The sequence below is a fragment of the Abrus precatorius genome, unplaced genomic scaffold, assembly GCF_003935025.1.
Source record: "Abrus precatorius isolate BTA unplaced genomic scaffold, Abrus_2018 Scaffold10, whole genome shotgun sequence".
NCBI lineage: Eukaryota > Viridiplantae > Streptophyta > Magnoliopsida > Fabales > Fabaceae > Abrus > Abrus precatorius.
Genome location: NW_020874292.1, coordinates 32,508,617 through 32,526,818, shown reverse-complemented (window position 1 = coordinate 32,526,818; position 18,202 = coordinate 32,508,617). Strand labels below are relative to the sequence as shown.

The following is an 18,202-nucleotide window of genomic DNA, read 5'->3' as shown; positions in this document are numbered from 1 at the left end:
TCTAAACAGATATTTTGCGTTAAAAAATGTTGTTAATGGAGGAAAATGTATAGAAAATTTAAAAAAAATAATAATAACTACGCGTTCTATAAGGAGTTTTGAAAATATTGATTCAAAATAAAAAAACAAATTTAAAAATTCATTAAAAGATATTAAACTTATAAGCATTTGTCCTATTTTAATAACAAATTTTTAACAACGTAAATACATAATTATTCATCAATGTAAACACATTTATCATTTACATCCTGTTTTAATAAAATAGATTTTCATAAAATTTCAACAGATTCTTTGTCACGTAATTATGGTTAGTATTTTCTTACGAAGTTAATTTTATCAAATCCTTTACACGGTTAAGATAAGTCGTATTCGTTGAATGACAATGTAAACACATTTCTACAACAATTGATGTAAACATTGTCTTAAGTGACAAAACATAATCACTGAAGCACAATGTAAACACATTAATACAAAATTGACCATTCTTTATATGTTTTTAAGGTCAATTCCTCAACAGTTAAAGTTTTGTTACATATTTTTGTATTTGTGCACATAAAAAATAATAATATATTGTTAAAAATTCATAAAAATATGTTAAAAATTATAGAAAAAAGCATTTATCATATTTTAATAAAAAAGAATTTTCCCTAAAATTTAAACAACATCTTCATCAATGTAAACACGTTTACATAATTCTGGTTAGCATTTTCTATCAAGTGTAAAGACGTTAGTTGGCACCATTCAATATCATTTAATTGACACGGCATAAACATTCAACGACAATGGAAACACATTTATACAGCAATTGATGATTTTTTAAATATTTTTAAGTTCAATTTCTTGAATGTTAAACAAATAAAGTTTTGTTATATCTTTTTTATTTGTTCACAAAAAATTATACAAATAAATTTTAAGTTATTTAATTTTTTGGAACATGTGTCTTTGATGAAAGTGTTCGGGGGATGGATTTGTTGAATTTTGATATAAAAACTAATAAAACCTAGAATTTCTGTAGAAGAGTTGAGTTGATTTTGATTAAAAAAATTTCTTTTAAAAATAATAAAAATTTTGTATACAATTAATGACTTAATCTTAACATCTCATGTAACAAATCTATTAAGATAAATGAGAGAGTATTTATTATAAAATATAATATTATACTAATAGTTTAATATTAATCTTAAATAAGAAGTTAAAGAGGTACAAAATAAAAAACAATTATAAAAAAAGTATAAAATTCAATATTTATCTTACAATTTAAGACAATATACAATATTTAAAAGTTGAACGGTGCAGGGTTAATAGAAAAAAGACCCATGTACGAAAGACATTGACTAAACACAATATTAGGGTTAGATCAAATTTTAACATTGCAAACTCACACATCAACCCCTACTTCGTGAAATTAACCCATTAGTTTTTAATTAAGTTGGATTGGTTAGGTTGATTAGATTAACAAAACTCATGAACATCCTTGTCTTTGCATACAAATTAGAAAAATAATTTCTAAATTTTACTATTTTGTAAAAAAAAAAATTTTAATCTCCATTTATTTATTATTTTTAAAATATAAATAATATTTAAGTTTTTTATTTAATTATTAATATATATATATATATATATATATATATATATATATATATATAAGGTATAAAGAACTTCATTTTTTTTTTCTTGAAACAAGTCAAGCATGTCGTGCTCACTTCATTGAATGAACTTGAAAGTGAACAAAAAAAATTTACACAAATTTGATTATAAAACAAAAAACACAAATTCTTCGTTAATGATGCACCGATTTTGATTTTATCATCTTAAAAACACTCAACTAAATTTGTTATACGGGACTGGTTCTTTGCTACTTTAATAATTTTAGAAATATTAAATGATGGTAATTATAGCAGTATTTAACAATTGAAATAATATTTATATTTATTATTTTTTAATTTCTAAATTTTTATAAGAATATTATGACAAACTAGAACTAATTTATAAAATATGAAAGTATAAATGGTAAAATACTTGGAAGAGAATTATAACTCGCAGTTTAACTAAAAAAACGCAAAACAAAAACAAATATATACACGAAGTAATGAAATGAGAAAGAACAAATATACTGATAGTGAAACGCGTCTATTAATAATTAAATAACAGTCTTAGTCGCTTCGTTAAGGCACAAGGAATTATGCAAATCACGAAGAGAAATAATTAACACACGGTGCGGTGACTTTGAACATCTAACTGATGTTCATTTTCTGTATTTAACGATTTATAATCATGTCAGGTACTGTAGTAGATGCATTTTAGAATAATTGCTCACAAGACCTAATGTTTCTACCTTTCATGCCATTAGTCAATTAGCTATATAACAGAAGAATAAAATTAATGAAATAAAATAAGATATTATTATATTACTATTTTTTATATATCTACAATATAATAATTTTAAAAATTAATACATAAATAAAATATTCTTATATGAATTATTTTTAAATTTTTTAACTTGTATGAATAATACAAAAACATTTTTAGTTCGAAATAAAAAAAATAGCAAGCATTAATTATAAAAAAAAATATTAAAAATATTTTTCAAAAGACAATTCTATCAACTTTGTGCTAAAAATTATTTTAAAAAAATAAATTAAACATACTCTAATTCTTCATTGACTTGTTTTTTTTTTCTTTTTTCCAATACATATAACATCGCCATCAATTTTTAACTCTATTTAAAAATTTAGCTCATATTAAGTTTCAATAGATGGTATTCTTATTCTAACTTTCTGATAGTTATGGTTAGGTTAAAGTGAGTCATTAAAGGTTACATTAAAATACTTAATAAGAAGACTTTATCCAAAATAAGAATTTGTCCAAGAATTATAATAGTGAGAGTTTGTTGATATAATTGCTGGAGTTTAATTATAATTTTATTTATTTAAAATTTTTAAATAAAATAATGTATACTTTTATTTACTTAAAAATTATAAAATAATAAAATTGTTATGAATATTTATGGATGTAAGTCAATATGCTATATGTTAAAATTATATATATTTTTTCTTTATATATGGATATTTCTTGGAATAGAGAATGGTTTTCAAGTTCTTATTAAAATTATTTTAACTATATTCTTAGTAAATGTGTGACATTTTAACTTATATTAAAAAAATATTTACAAATTACTTAATATTTAAAACAAGATATATTTCAACACTATATTAAAAAAATAACTCATAAAAAATAGATTACCAAATTTTATAAAAAATATATTATAGTCGTATTCTAATCAATACATGATATCTTATTATTATTTTTATCAAACAAAAGTTAAACTATATTTTAAAATATTATAAATTTGTATATAATATGATGTATTATATTAACATTTATTTATTGATAATATAAGTATTTTTTAAAATTATCTTTTAAAAAATATAAAATTATAAAGGCTAAATAAAAAAAAATATTTTTAAGAACTATTTAAACCTTAAATAAATATATAGAATAGTTTACGGTAAAAGTTTGTACAGTGGCGTAAAACTCCATTACATTTACATTCATATGTATTGGATCAATATATTTAGCAAAAAGTCTTATGATACTAATGATAGTCATTAACTAGGAGGATACATCAGTTTTAAACCGTTTAAACTTAAAAGTGTCTCACGTACAAGATATGGTTAAAAAATATACTTAATTGGCCAATTAAAATGTTTTCTAATGTATGGCAAAGCAAATTTATTATTTGTAGAACTTAAAAATATACTAAAAAGCAAGGGAATAAAATATCTATGATGCTCACGTAAGAAAGATTATGTCATGTTTTGCATGCATATTAAGAAGCTGGAGCCTGGAGCAGGTTATAAAAGGGCAACAAGAGTTGGTCATTCCCACCACCCCCATCCAAAACCCTCAAAGCAAACACCCAAACTAGCAATTAACCATGTCTTCTACTCCTGCCTCTTCCAATCCCACACCTCCTCCACCTTCAATTTTTCGTGAATATATTGATCCCAATCATTTTCGACCTTTCCCTAATAATATCATCAACCCCAATATTTCAGAATTCCACTTCGTTTTAACCTTTGCCGTTGAGACCTACCAGGGGGAAGCTGAAAACCCCAGGGGAACAGGACACTTCAATTCCACTTGGGACATCGAGCGCTTCGGTCCTGCCGACATCAGAAGCCTTAAACAAGCCCATACGAACGCAAAGTTTGTAATAAGCATTGGAGGCCGTGGCGCCGATCATAGCTTCAATCCTGTTGACAGCGAAAACTGGATTCGCAATGCTGAATGTTCCCTCACAAACATTCTCCGACGCTACAACAACGAGAATGAGAATCTGGAGAAGATTATTGATGGTATCGATGTTTACTATGAGTACATCAATAGTGATCACTTCAACCACTGCATTGGGGAACTTATAAACCGCCTCAAAAACGAAAACCTGGTCGATGTGGTATCTATTACTCCATCACGTAATGTGCTACCCCAATACAGCGCCTTGTTCCAAGATAACCAAGCCGCTATTGGCTTGGTCAACTACCAGTTCCATACTGAGGACGTGCACACAGTCGGTGACTTTATTCACCGCTTCTATTATTTGCGATCCACCGTCTTCGGCCAAAACAAATTAATGGTGGGATTCAGCACTGTTCCTGGTGAATATGTCAACTTTTCACCACCTGTCTTCATTGATTTATGCCAACAAATCATCGAAAGCGGTTTTCTCAAAGGCATTTCTGTTTGGAATGCTTCTTACTCTGCCCGTTACCTGCCTCCATTCTACATAGAACAGAGGGCACAGGCGTTCCTCACTGGATCTGATGATTAGTTTCAGGAGAAATTCTGAAATGAAATCTTATCCGATGCCTATATATATATGTTTAATATTATTAATTACGGGTCACAGACTATAATATATATGCATGTGTGCAGTAACTATAGTCTGCTGAATAATATAATCTAAATAAGACCCGTAATGTTGTCAGTGTATGTGTGGCATGCTTATAGATGCATGCAAGGTTTCTTCTTGTATTATGCTATTTGGTGTGCTTTACGTTCGGGTCACAGACTATGATAAGCGTGCATGTGTATGATAATTCGTAGTCTGCTAAATATTCTAAAGAAGACCCATTTATGTTCGTATCTATATAAGTTGGATTGATTTCTGGTTGTTCTGTATTATTTATTATGTTGCAAGTTTGGATCATCGTCATGTTGGAGTGTGTAATTAAGTTGTTTGATCGCAGGGACGGATCCAGAAAATTAAGGGTGTGACTGAAAATAAACAAACATTACAAGTAAATTATTAAGATTACAAATACTAAAAAAGTCATATATATAAACAGAAGTGTTAATTATTAAGCTCGTCATCCTTATTAATAAAATATTTATTTAATAGAATTTGAATGATGAATACAGTTAGTATAAGTTAGCAATATGTAATTTAATCCATCAACATAATAATATAACGTATTAATGATATTTATGAATTTTTTATATTAATAAATTTTTTTTATTAATTTGGTATGTGTGGTGGTACTTTAAAATTTTTTAATAGGTACTATATCCAAAAAAATTATACTAATAAAAAAGAGAGACATGTCAAACTAAAAATATATTATTATATATAATTTATTTAAAATTATATTATTTATATTATTTGCTATATAATCCTATTATATATATATATTGTATATTAAATTTTTTATTTTATTTTTCTATCATTTTTCATAAATTTTTAGTTTCAAATAAAATACAATTTATATTTAAGTAATTTTTATTTATTATAAATAAAAATAATTATAACATAATATATTAATATAATAATTAAATATTAATCATAATAAAATTAAAAATATAAAAAAAATATTAATATAATATTATTATTTAATTTTTAAATTTTAGTTTATTTAATTTTAATTACTTTTTGTTTCTATTTGAAGATTTAATTGTTATTAATTTATTTAAATATAACAAATATAATAATTTATTATTAAATAAATTTATTATTTAAACATTTTAAATATTACTAGTTAAAATTTTTCATATACGAATAAAATTTTTAAGGGTATAATGGCTCGGGAAATTACATATTCTGGAGAAAATAAAAAAATTTCTAACAAATTCCATGCGCGTCACTTGTCATATTTCAAATGACCCTTCATGTCAGCGCTGTGTAGCTGAAACTCAATCCATAGTGCACTGACTGCACTCTCTAAGTGATTGTATCAAAGCTAGAAGTATCTGGTCTTATATGCACTTTTCACATGATTCCTTTTTCAATTAGAATGATGCCAAGGATTGAATTATTTTGTCCAGGAAAAGCATGGTACTACCTTTGCTGTTATAACTTGGTGTAATTGGACTGCAACGAATTAATTCAGCAGCTTTTTCTAGTTCATTGTGGCCTAATTGAAAAGTTGAATCTAGAAATAATTCTCCGCTACGTGATATAACTGCAGCGTTTTCTTCTTCTGCATGTTGTTCAGAATCGAACTCCAGGTTCGTGCTGAATTCAAACTTAATGTTGAATTGATGCGCGGGTTTCTCTGGTTTTTGTGGATTATCCAATAATATCTATGCTGAAGTCTTAGCTATTTATAATGGACTAATGCTTGCCTGGAATATGGGATAAGACAGTTCATTGTGAATTAGATATTCCCTTCATGCTATTGCTTTGATCAAAGGAGTTAATAGGTTTCATCATTTGGCTATTAAATTTGACATTATCTTTCTCTCATATTTTACGTGAAGAAAATAGCTGTGCTGATTGGATGGCTAAACAAGAATCTTCTGCTGCTCATAGTTTCAGTCGTTGGGTCGTTCCTCCTCCTCAACTCAGTCCTCTCCTCCTGGCTGATGCCTTGGGAGTTGTTCATCTGTAGAGTGTCATTGTCTTTTTACCTTCTGCTGATAAAAAAACACCTAGTAAAATGATATCTCTATTATTCTTTTATCAGAAATAAATTTTATTAATATAATCATGCAATTTAACGTTCTTATAAAATAGATTAAATTTACAAAATTTTTGTCGACTTCAATATACTAATATGACACGTCATTGACTCATTATATTTGAACAAATGGTATATTATTTACAATCTAATTACATAGTTACTATTGAATTACACATTTATAAATATTTAATTGTATAAAATTTCATATTTATGCTCTTTAATTATACGATATTTTTAGAATAATTAATAGTTGGATGGATAAAATTTAGTCTTGAAAAAAGTTGTTAGAGATATCATTTTAGACCTTCATTATATAATTTTTTTTCTTATTCTAAGAATAAGTCTTGAATGCTTAATATTCTTAATAACCTTAAAACTAAATTCAATGAATATAACCTTTAAATAGTATATATTAAGTTTAAAAAATAAATTAAATATTTAATCTTATAATCAACATTTATTTATATTTTAATAAATATATTATATGTTAAAATAATTTTTTATAAATATCAAATACATATCATTCTATGTTTAATCTTTAGTTAACTAATTTTACATTTTATCTCATCCTATTTTTCTCTGATTTTAACTTATTTATCTTTCTCTCTTTCATTTTTTTTCTCATTTCCAGATAGATTTCGCTTGCAAAATTATATACCCTAAATTTTTTAATTAGAAATTTTAGACCGTGTAAGAATGTTTTTGATAAAATTAGCAATAAGTTAACTAAAATCTGAAAAATTAATTAAAATATGAAATGTTAGTTGAAGGATGAAAGTTGAAGTACTAACTAATTGAATTAAAAATACTTTCTAAACTTAGGAATTAGGTTAGCTGATCAATATAAAATGATAAATAAGAGCGTCATAACTAAGTAGATCAAAATTTAAAATTTAGTATCTATATATTTTCAAAAAATTATAATTTCTTTGAAATATGTATCATCTTTAAGTTAGGATAATAAATTTTTAATTTCACTCATTAGTCAGTATTTTATTATAATATAATAAAATTTTATGACTTTGTTAAATTTTTCTTAAAAAATTAATACTTTATAATTTTCTAAAACAATGATTGTTGTGAATGTTTATTTATTTTCTTTCAATGTAAAAAAATTAAAGAAAGTAGGGTTAAGAAATTGAATAGGTAACAAATTATATAAAAATAATAAATACAAAAATGACAAAATCACTTTCAACTAATAGCTAAATTAAAAAAAAAAATTGTTAGTGTGAATAACATTAAAAAAATATTAGTAGCTAAGCACTTTAAGTACTTTGTCAAACAATATTATTTTTTAAAACAAACTTTTTAGTTAACTAAATATACTTTCAAATAATTAAAATATTTTGCCGAAACACACTTTAAATAGATTCTACCTTTGAAAAAATTACAATTTTGAAATAGGGGAGGGGAGCTGACAAAATGTATTAAGGTTATGTTAACGTGGAAAGAACTTGTTAAATGTAAAAGAAAAATAAGCATCGTTAAGAATTAAACAAAAAAGTACAATTATAGGTATTTTTATTTTTATTTTGCTCTCATTCAAACAAACCACTAATTGAATGATGCATTGGAGTGTCTAGAAGGAAAGCCAGCACCTATCCAAACATAGGGACTGCGATACAAGTTTTTTTCTAGCTTCATTATATCCTCTTACATATTATTTTATTATCTTAAAAAATTTTAAAAAAATATACTTAATACTTTTTTAATTTAATAATTAAGAATATTTGTATCAATAAAAAGTAATAAGATGTAGAATTATTCTTTAACATGAATAGTGTTTCCAAAAGGCAAGCAATTAATATAAAAAGTATGTTGCGACCAAGAAGTCAAAGTTTCAAATTTTGCATAATGCCGTAAAAGCTTTCATGAACTCTTATTCTCCCACCACAAAATTCCCAATATGTAGTTCATTGTCTAGTCACTGCCACTTGAAAGTGACATACAAGAAACATTGAAAAACCAGGATGAGGAAGGACCCACAAGCATATGAAAATCAAAGAGAAAAGCAAGGATTGAAACTAACGTTACTTTTCCCCAAGCATCAAAGCAAAAAGAAGGCTAGGACTAGGACATTTCTTTCATTGCAACTGAAAATACATTCAAGAAAAAAAAAGAAGATAAATAGACTGGGAGAGATATATCACAGGCTTCATCTCCCTACCTAGTAAGCATTTAAGTAGTTAGGCCTTTTCCTTCACTCTTCTTCTTTCATTTAAGCCATTGTATTCTGGCCTTTTTGCTATCTACAACTTTTGTGTGTTGTTTATCACACAGTGTAATGCTGCTGAATTGTATCAATGTCCAGACCTTTCAGCTTCACCACAGACTCAACATGTCCCTTAAGTGTATGAAGCTCACGAAGCCTGTAATGGTTGGTTAACAAGAGACAAGTTTCATGTTAGCTCCACTAGAAGTATTTTTCTGAAAATAATGAATAATGATACTTCGCTTTTTGTTCTGACACTTCAGCAATTTTGTTTTGTTCACTTTTCATTGTCATTTTATCATATCAAAGAAAAGTTTATGCTTTTTTAAAATTTTACCCTTCATAGTTAATGTTTGTTTGGCAGATGTTAACAAATAAATGATATAATTAATATAATAGATGAAGGATATACTAGGAAGTTAAGTAATAACCTTTTATGAAATTTAGAATACTAATCATTTTCTTAATCCATGTTCAAAACCTTAAATGTCAATCGAAGAAGAATGAGGGAATATCATCTGTGTTGTTATTCATGTTGTGATAATTGTGATGACAACTTTAGAATCTAGGCATGTGGTTGCTAACCTTGCAACTTCAGCTCTTCTCTTGGCCTGCTCAGCAATCTCAGAAAGTTCTCTATAACTGCTCTTTTCATTGAAGATAGAAGTTTCTGGTGGTTGAAGTCCATGCAGTGTCCTCTGAGCAAGAGCCCATTGAGCTTCCCTCTCCTCCTTACCATAGTCTTTCTTGGTGGTGAAGGCAGTCTGCCACACATTTTGAAACAAAATTTACAAATATATCCACACAACACTTCTTCTAAAGTATGTCCAAAGACACACAATAAGAAACAAAAGAAAAAAAGAAGTAATTTTTTGTTAAAATTATATCATTTAATATTATCAACGCATTATATTTTATGATTTTTAATAAAAACTTACTTTACATAGAAACTTCACCATTCCATAATAAGTGAAAGTGTTAGAATACCTTGTTTTCTAGGAGATTTAGCCATGCCTTGCCACTCAAGATGTAGCGGATGGCAAACTTCATAAAGTCAAGTGGAACATAGAAGACAACACTGTAGAGCCAAATGACTCCTGCCCAACCCCAACCAATTCCTTTGATCTTTGCAAAGCCCCAGTTGGCATATACTGCAATTATTGTAGCAATCTGCAAGACCATAAGCTCAAAACATGATTTCACCCTTCTCTCATAGTTCTTATAATGAAATAGTTACATCCTAATTTGACCACATTTAAGTTTCATAAATAAATCCAACTCTAGCAGATATAATGGAACAGTTACATGATCCTTACCAGCTGAGCAATAACAAAAGCACTCATTAACAGTAATCCAGGGCGTTCAACATAAGACCAGCTGCGTGAACGCGTTACAAAAATCAAAGCCTGGCTAACTATACTGACTTGTAGATACAAAGCAGCAGTCATTTCATCTGGACTATTATGAAGTGGCCTAACTCCAAATTTATCCTGCAGTCACAAACAAATTGAGCCAAAAAACAAGAACATTGAAATGCAAAATGCAAGCAATGAAAGGTGAATATTTCTTACTGGGAAGAACCTAGTTTCTTTCATTGCCCAGAAGAATATAACAGTCATCAATGCCAAGTAACCTCCAAGAACAACCCCAGTAGCAAATATCTCTCTCAGTTTCCAGCTATCAGGCAAAGGAGATGGCTTAACCCTGTCCTTTGAAATTGTCATGATTGTTCCTAATAGTATAAGAATTATTGTTTATGATCACCATTGCCGTTTATCATAGTCATGAAGAGATTTCAAGTATATTTTAGAGAAATAAGAACTTTACCATCATTTAGAATGGCAATAATCAAAACCATGAAAGGAGAGAAGTCGAATTTCCAGATAAGTGCAATAAACATAAAGCCAAACTGCATTCGGAATAGAAAATCCAAACTGATCAGTGTTCATTCCTTGAAATAATGAATTACTTATATAATCAATGCAATTAACACTCTACTTACCACTATACGGATTGTGATAGAAACTGCATAGATCTGAAATACAAATAAAAATTAAAAAGGGTCAAGAGTTAATTTTCAACATGGTGAGCGAAAAAAAAACATCTACAACATGAAATCAAAGAGTAACCAACCGTGTAGTTCTTCATTCTTTGGAAAATAGCTCTGCTAGTTAAAACTGCACTAATAATAACACTCAATCCAGGTTCTGTCAAGACAATATCAGAAGCACCTCTTGCAGCATCAGTAGCATCAGCAACAGCAATTCCAATATCAGCCTTCTTCAATGCAGGGGCATCATTGACACCATCTCCAGTCATTCCACAAATGTGCTTCCTCTCTTGCAGCTTCTTTACAATTTCATATTTGTGCTCTGTGGTATAAAAATAAAATATAGTAAGGACATAATTAGGAACTAAACATTTTGAAAAAACATAAGGAGAGGGAAAATAAATTGAGAGTTGGCAAAAGAGTATGAACCTGGAAAAACTCCAGCAAATCCATCTGCTTTCTCAATCAGTTCTTCAATTGGAAGTGCAGCAATACTTGAGTCTTTGTCTTGACCAAGCAATGAAGCAGATGGGTACATATTTGTTCCCATCCCAAGTCTCCTTCCTGTTTCCTTAGCTATGGCAAGTTGATCACCTAGAGAACAGGATAAAACTCTAGATATCAAATTGAGATGTTTGATGATAATTGCTATTTTTACAATTAATATAGTTTTGCTTTAGATAAAGGAATGAGGGAGATTAGTTACCAGTAATCATCTTAACATTTACACCAAGATTAAGAGCTCTGCGAATGGTTTCAGCACTGTCATGCCTAGGGGGATCAAACAATGACAACAAACCAACAAATTGCCATGGACCACCAGCACTTTCTTTTGATTTCTCAGGAACTTCCTGAAGAAATAGAGAAGGAGAACGAGGGTTTATGACTGTGAAGGAAAATGAAGACTTCGAATACAAATTCAAGCACGAGGAGCATCCATAAAAACCTGTCTAGCAACAGCAAGTGAACGAAGCCCTCTTTCCGCGAACTTGTCAATAATAGCATGGACCTTCTTCTTAGCATCATCCCTGAGGTTACACAGGGTCATGATCTGTTCACCAAAATAAATATATTAGCATCAATTTAGTAACTAAAAGTCTCAAAGATTATGAACAAGGTTACCTGCTCAGGAGCACCTTTGCTTGACCGGTGCCAATTTCCTTGTGCATCAACATAAGTCAAAGCAGTTCTCTTGTCAACAGGATTGAATGGTAGGAAGTGTACCTCTCTTATCCCAGCCCTGGCCTGCATTAGGCATGCATAGATATGTTCAATATTTAAGGCCAACATGTTTGGCTAAGGTTTTCAAGTGACATATATTTTTCAACTTAATCAAACCTCTTTAGGATCAGCAAGCATTCCAACAATGGCAGCATCAATGGCGTCCTGATTTTCAGTCCTGGCAGCCCTGGCGGCAAGAAGGATGACATGATCCTTGTCCACACCCTTTGCAAAGACCTCAATCAAGTTCTTGTCAACACTGAGTTTGTTAAGGGTGAGTGTTCCTGTCTTGTCACTACAAAGGACATCCATACCAGCCATTTCTTCTATGGCAGTCATACGCTTGGTGATGGCACCTTGCTGAGAAAGCTTATGAGAACCAATGGCCATTGTGACAGACAACACAGTAGGCATAGCAATGGGAATCCCTCCAATCAAAAGGACTAAAAGGTTGTCAATTCCATCTCTATACTTGCGGTGCTGAATTGGGTACATGACTATGATCTCAGCTAACATACCAACAGCAATGGAACAAATGCAGAAGTTTCCAATTGCTGTAAGAACCTTCTGAAAGTGTCCAACTTGGTTGGTACTATCCACCAGATGAGCTGCCTTCCCAAAGAATGTGTGAACTCCGGTTGCAATAACAACGGCTTCGATTTCGCCTTGTTTGCAAGTTGAGCCAGAGAAAACCTCTTGCCCTGGATGCCTAGTCACTGGAAGTGATTCTCCAGTCAGAGCTGCTTGATCAACCATCAATGGATCACCCTCCAGAAGACGTGCATCAGCAGGTATAATGTCACCTAGTTTTATGCTTATGATATCTCCAGGGACTAGAATTGCAGCTTCTTGCTCACTCCATTTACCATCTCTAAGAACCTGCAAATGCATCAGCATTTTGTTGTCAGTCATCAGAAGAGATCAAAGAAAGATCTTTCATACAATTTCAATTTTATTACCTTTGTTTTAGGAGCAAGACCAGCCATGAGAGCAGCAGCAGCATTTCCAGCATTGTTTTCTTCAATGAAACTGATGGTGGAGTTGATAAGCAACAAGCACACAATACCCACGAAATCTTGCCAATCTGGAGGCTTCCCTTCACCATTTGCAAGAGCAATTGCCATTATAGCTGCAGCTTCCATCACCCATGATAGGGGATTCCACATGAACCCAAGAAACTTGAGAAATTTGCTTTCCTGTATGTCATTACAGTTACAATTATTATACATCACAAATTGTATTTGATCATCAGAAATACATTGATTAGACTATATCATAAAGAAATGAACCTTCTTCTCTTCTAGCTTGTTGGGCCCAAATATTTGAATCCTGTTGGCTCCTTCCTCTGAGGACAAACCTTCCCTTGTACATTTCAATTGCTCGAACACTTCCTCAATTGGAATACGTTCCTATAAACACATTCAACACTTTTTCATGAATGCAATGTTTTCTTCATTTTCTTTTTGGTTGCTATGTGATTATTGTGGTAAATAACTTAAGATCTTTTGTCCATATTTACTGCGCACAGTAACTGTTGATGTGCAGATAATTCTTAATCAACCGAATTCATATTTCAGAATATTTGCGGCAAAAGTTGCAATTTTTGCTGTTTTGGTCTATGGTTGAGTTGCATTTCAAAGTTTTGTTTCCAAAACTATGCTACCAAACCTCCATATTCTGAGAAGATTAATGCCCAAACCACAGACAGACAGAAACACACACACACACACACGCGAGTGCAATGATATAAAAATCAAAATAACAATATATGAATAGGAACGGAAGTGATATTGTAGCATAGCTTTAACAATATTTTGATAAAAAAATTTACATTTGATAGGATAAACAAAAATCTTTTATAGAATTCTAAAGCTACTAGCAGAAACCTTTTTCTACTCTCAGCCCATGTTCTAAGAATTAACAGCTCCTTAAAAATTGACGTCTCCCTCATTAATTTTTCATGTTGAAAATGTTTAATATAAATTATCTTACGGTAATGGTTTTAAAAATATGATAATTATATCAAAATATTATTATACTAATATCTTTATTAGTGTTTTATTATTTGACACATGCCTCAACAGGAATACAGTGATATGAAGCGTGAACCAATCTTCGTTGGCAAGAAACTTAAAACTCTAATCCTAGATAACTTTCTCATTCTAATAATAATAACAAGAGTCGTAATGAATATCTTCACTCTTTAAAATATTAATAAATGGAAATATATATTAAAAATTAAGGTGAAATTCCATTAAAAATTATACTAAGATGTGCCGGTAATATTTTTATAATTTCTTTTTAACAAATGTCATAACAAAACTTATTATTTTTATTGTTATTGTTATAGAAAACTACTAGCACATATTTCCTAGTGTTTTATTTGGATGAAGAAAAAGAAAGAAAATACAAATAACAATACTTTTTTCTTTGTTTGGTTGAAGTAACAAAAAAAGAGAAAATTCAATTTTAGAAACAACAATTTAAATTTTTATTCTTTCTATTTTCTCCTCTCATTTTTTTTCACTAAACCAAATAGAGGGTAGGTGAATACGAGAAATAGAAAGAAAATTAAAATGAAAACGAAAAATGATAAATGATTATGATATAGTAGGAAAAAATAAAATAACTAAAGTAAAAAATATGGTAAAATACTATACAAATATATAAGAAAACTGTTAAATATTATTTTCAAAGAATTATTTTTCAAAAAATAAAAACATAAATAATATATTTTTTAATTAAAAAATCATTAATTTTACAATTGATATCTTAAAGATTCATCGTACAAATCAGGAAGACTAAAAAAATGAATAGTAATTAAATACTTATAATTGTTAGTTTGCATTTAAAAAATTATTAAAAATCACAAGAAATCATATTTGAAGATAAAAATTAAAATTGTGAGATTAAAATAGAGGATTAATGATAGTTGAGTGGGAGTCAACACATGGGGAATAAGCCATATGAAGAGTGTGTGGCCAAACAGGCCTTGGACGCCACACCGTCTCATCAGGAAAGTCTTGAGTGTCAGTGTAGACAGCAGAGCCATCTGTCCATGTGATTGGCGCGTGTTAACAGCTTTCACTTCTTCCACAGCTTAGACAAATTGGGGACCCGTTTGGCCTCATTTTAATTAATAATACTTTTTCCTTTTTATTTTATTATTCTAATACTAGTGGCCAACTAACAATTTGAATTTTGAGGCTGAGGGCAAAATGGACAGCTCAAATAACACACCCATTTATGAAACCAAAACCATGGACCCCCCAAGTGTCAGGACCGTTGAATGTGAGACTTACTATGAAAACGGTTAATCCTAAGGGCCATCATCCACACAACATATTCATATAAGGCCAAAGTACCACGGAAAAGTACTTCAAATTCCCTCCCACCAAACAGGGCGCAGACATAGAAAGAGAGAGAGAGACACACACATGATGAACAATTCTAAAATATGTTACACCCTTAACATATTATGGGCTCAATTCTAAGCCGTGTTGATCTCCCATGTCTTACCTGTCTCTCACATGTTTAGATCCACTAGTAAGGCCACTGGAGATTTTTAATCTGTTTGGTCGCTGAGAAAGTGCAGGAAATTTTGAAGGATGAAAAAGAAAAGGATCTTTATCCTTCACATGCTTAGATGAATTACTCATATATCCCTCTCCTTGCAGTTTTTAGTTTTTGACCAATTTCCCCTTAACGTGTAACTCTTAAAGATACCCCTTAAATGACGCTAGTTTCAAATAGTTGTTTCTTAAGTCATTCAAACTCCTCATCATGCATGTTACCTTCCCCATAACGGCCTTCCGATATTTTTTAGACTAGCTAATTAGTATTCTTAACTCGTTATTAGTTAAGGAATTTAAGATAATAATATTAATAAAAAAATTATTAATTTTCAAACAAAATAAAAAATACCGATCAGCTGCACCTTAACTTTTATCAGTATTTTTCTGAGCAATGAAACGTTTAGGCAGGGAAAATTTTATCATACATGTAGAAAAGAAATTTTTTCTGAACCTGTAAAGCAGACCAATTCTGAAGGAGTTGTTAAAATAATCAAGGGCTAACAAAAAAAGGTTTGATTATAAGAAATCTCAACTTGTTGTTGGATGGATGGGAAAACCATTGAAGCCCATCAAATCAAATGAAGAAAAAAATGAAACTTTTGTATGATTCTTTCATTTGATCAGTACTTCAGCACTCTATACACAGAATTTAAGAGAATGAAAATAAAGGAAAAAGAGAGAAAATTAAAGGGTCCAAGAGAAGGGAAGTATATACCAGATCAACAGTCTCATTCTTGATCTCTTCCAAAGTGATTTTTCCCTTGTCACCAGCCATGTTTTTGGTTGAACCGAGAGAGAGAGAGAGAGGTGGTACTGCAAATACAAACAACAAGCAGAGGCAGAAAGGGATAGAAAAGATTAAAGGGTCATTGAATGAGAATTCTGTATCCCAAGAAAACGAATGAATATTGCAGGGGAAAAGGGTATAAGCTTACCCTCTATGCCCCTCTTTATATACCCTTTTCTAAACTACTAGTACTACTCTTGTGAAGGAATGAGCCTCCCAAGTTGAGACTCCAAATACGACCTCGCTTTCTCTCTCTTATTCCCTGTGACTTGTCGGTTCTTACTGCTGATGTTGATGATAGTGATATTCTTGAGTTTCAAAATTTTTATATTGTTATTATTGGTTTTCAAATATTATTATCTTATTCAGAGCAACTGCGCATGTTACCCAATTAGGGGGTCCCAACGCTATGTACTAGCCATGTTGAGGTGGCTTGCATCATGTTGGCCCTCAGCTCTCTATGTTATTTCTCTACTTCATTAATCATATCTTATTCTAGTGGAAAACCCTTTTATCATTATTAAATATAGGCGTGGACTGTGTATTAGTGAGAGATAACAATAGAACTAAATAAATATAAAGTAGATAATGTGAGGTGAAAGAAATCGAGATAAAAAAATCTATAAGATTAAGCAAGATAAGAAGAGATAGTATGAGAAAAAATAAAGAAAAAAAATCATATAACATAATTTTAAGGAATGTAGATTAAAAAGGATAAAGTTAAGGAAAGATCAGAACAAATTGTTAAAAAATCAACTTTCTTAATTTTCAATTTTAAGATTGATTTTAAATGTTTTAAAATATACATTTTTATTTTTTAAAAAAACTATTTTTTAATTACAGCCAAAGTTAATATTTTTTTTAAAAAAGGATAAAAGCATTGTAGAATTAAATTTTACTGTTACTTGAATTAAATTTTAAATAAGGCAAATGCTAACAAGTACTTTTAGGATACTGATTAAATAATTAAAAGTAATTTTTTTTAATCAAAAATCATACATCTCCTCTAAAGATTTTCATTATAGTCTAATATAATTTAAAACAAAAAAAAGTTTACACTAACATTTCATTATAAATTATCATGTTAGTAAAAAAAATTATTTCTAAAAGAATTAATACAAAAAATACATTAATAATATAAAAAAATTAGACTGTACCAAATGGATCTCTAAATAATAAACTTTTCTTGAATGAGTACTCAAAAGCACTTAATCAGCATTTTAATTTTAGAAAAAACAGAGTACAAAAGGCCGAACTTGACTTCCCGAGGCACCTTAAAACAAATAAAGCTGAATTTTTCTTCTGCCAAACTTCCACTTGGGAGAAACTACAATTCATACAACAGAGACTCGTGATTTTCATATGAACTTTCTTTTTCATACTGTTATTCTGCTC

At 29.6% G+C, this 18,202-nt stretch overlaps 2 protein-coding genes across 2 annotated transcripts; one reads left to right on the top strand and one right to left on the bottom strand.

Annotated features, from left to right (window-relative positions):
- Window positions 1-3,892: 3,892 nt before the first annotated feature.
- Window positions 3,893-5,159, top strand: LOC113853278 (ruBisCO-associated protein-like). Its single transcript, XM_027483829.1, has one exon. It carries the CDS (start codon window positions 3,938-3,940, stop codon window positions 4,829-4,831), a length of 894 nt encoding a protein of 297 aa, XP_027339630.1. The 5' UTR covers window positions 3,893-3,937; the 3' UTR covers window positions 4,832-5,159.
- A 3,656-nt stretch (window positions 5,160-8,815) lies between these two features.
- On the bottom strand, window positions 8,816-16,966 carry LOC113866090 (plasma membrane ATPase 4-like). Its single transcript, XM_027500982.1, has 16 exons — window positions 16,736-16,966; window positions 13,735-13,854; window positions 13,405-13,641; window positions 12,563-13,324; window positions 12,347-12,469; window positions 12,171-12,275; window positions 11,931-12,075; window positions 11,654-11,818; window positions 11,308-11,546; window positions 11,177-11,209; window positions 11,002-11,083; window positions 10,746-10,906; window positions 10,491-10,664; window positions 10,162-10,344; window positions 9,760-9,938; window positions 8,816-9,331 (listed from the first exon to the last, which is right to left on the bottom strand). Exons 1-16 carry the CDS (start codon window positions 16,793-16,795, stop codon window positions 9,235-9,237), a joined length of 2,865 nt encoding a protein of 954 aa, XP_027356783.1. The 5' UTR covers window positions 16,796-16,966; the 3' UTR covers window positions 8,816-9,234.
- Between the last annotated feature and the right edge of the window lie 1,236 nt (window positions 16,967-18,202).

Bases quoted from the DNA above. Each gene is read 5' to 3' on its own strand.
- LOC113853278 (XM_027483829.1), top strand. From the start codon at position 3,938: ATGTCTTCTACTCCTGCCTCTTCCAATCCCACACCTCCTCCACCTTCA.
- LOC113866090 (XM_027500982.1), bottom strand. From the start codon at position 16,795: ATGGCTGGTGACAAGGGAAAAATCACTTTGGAAGAGATCAAGAATGAG. The intron at 13,642-13,734 runs GTTCATTTCTTT...AATGACATACAG, and splicing joins ACAAGCTAGAAGAGAAGAAG to GAAAGCAAATTTCTCAAGTT. The intron at 13,325-13,404 runs GTAATAAAATTG...ATGCATTTGCAG, and splicing joins GTCTTGCTCCTAAAACAAAG to GTTCTTAGAGATGGTAAATG.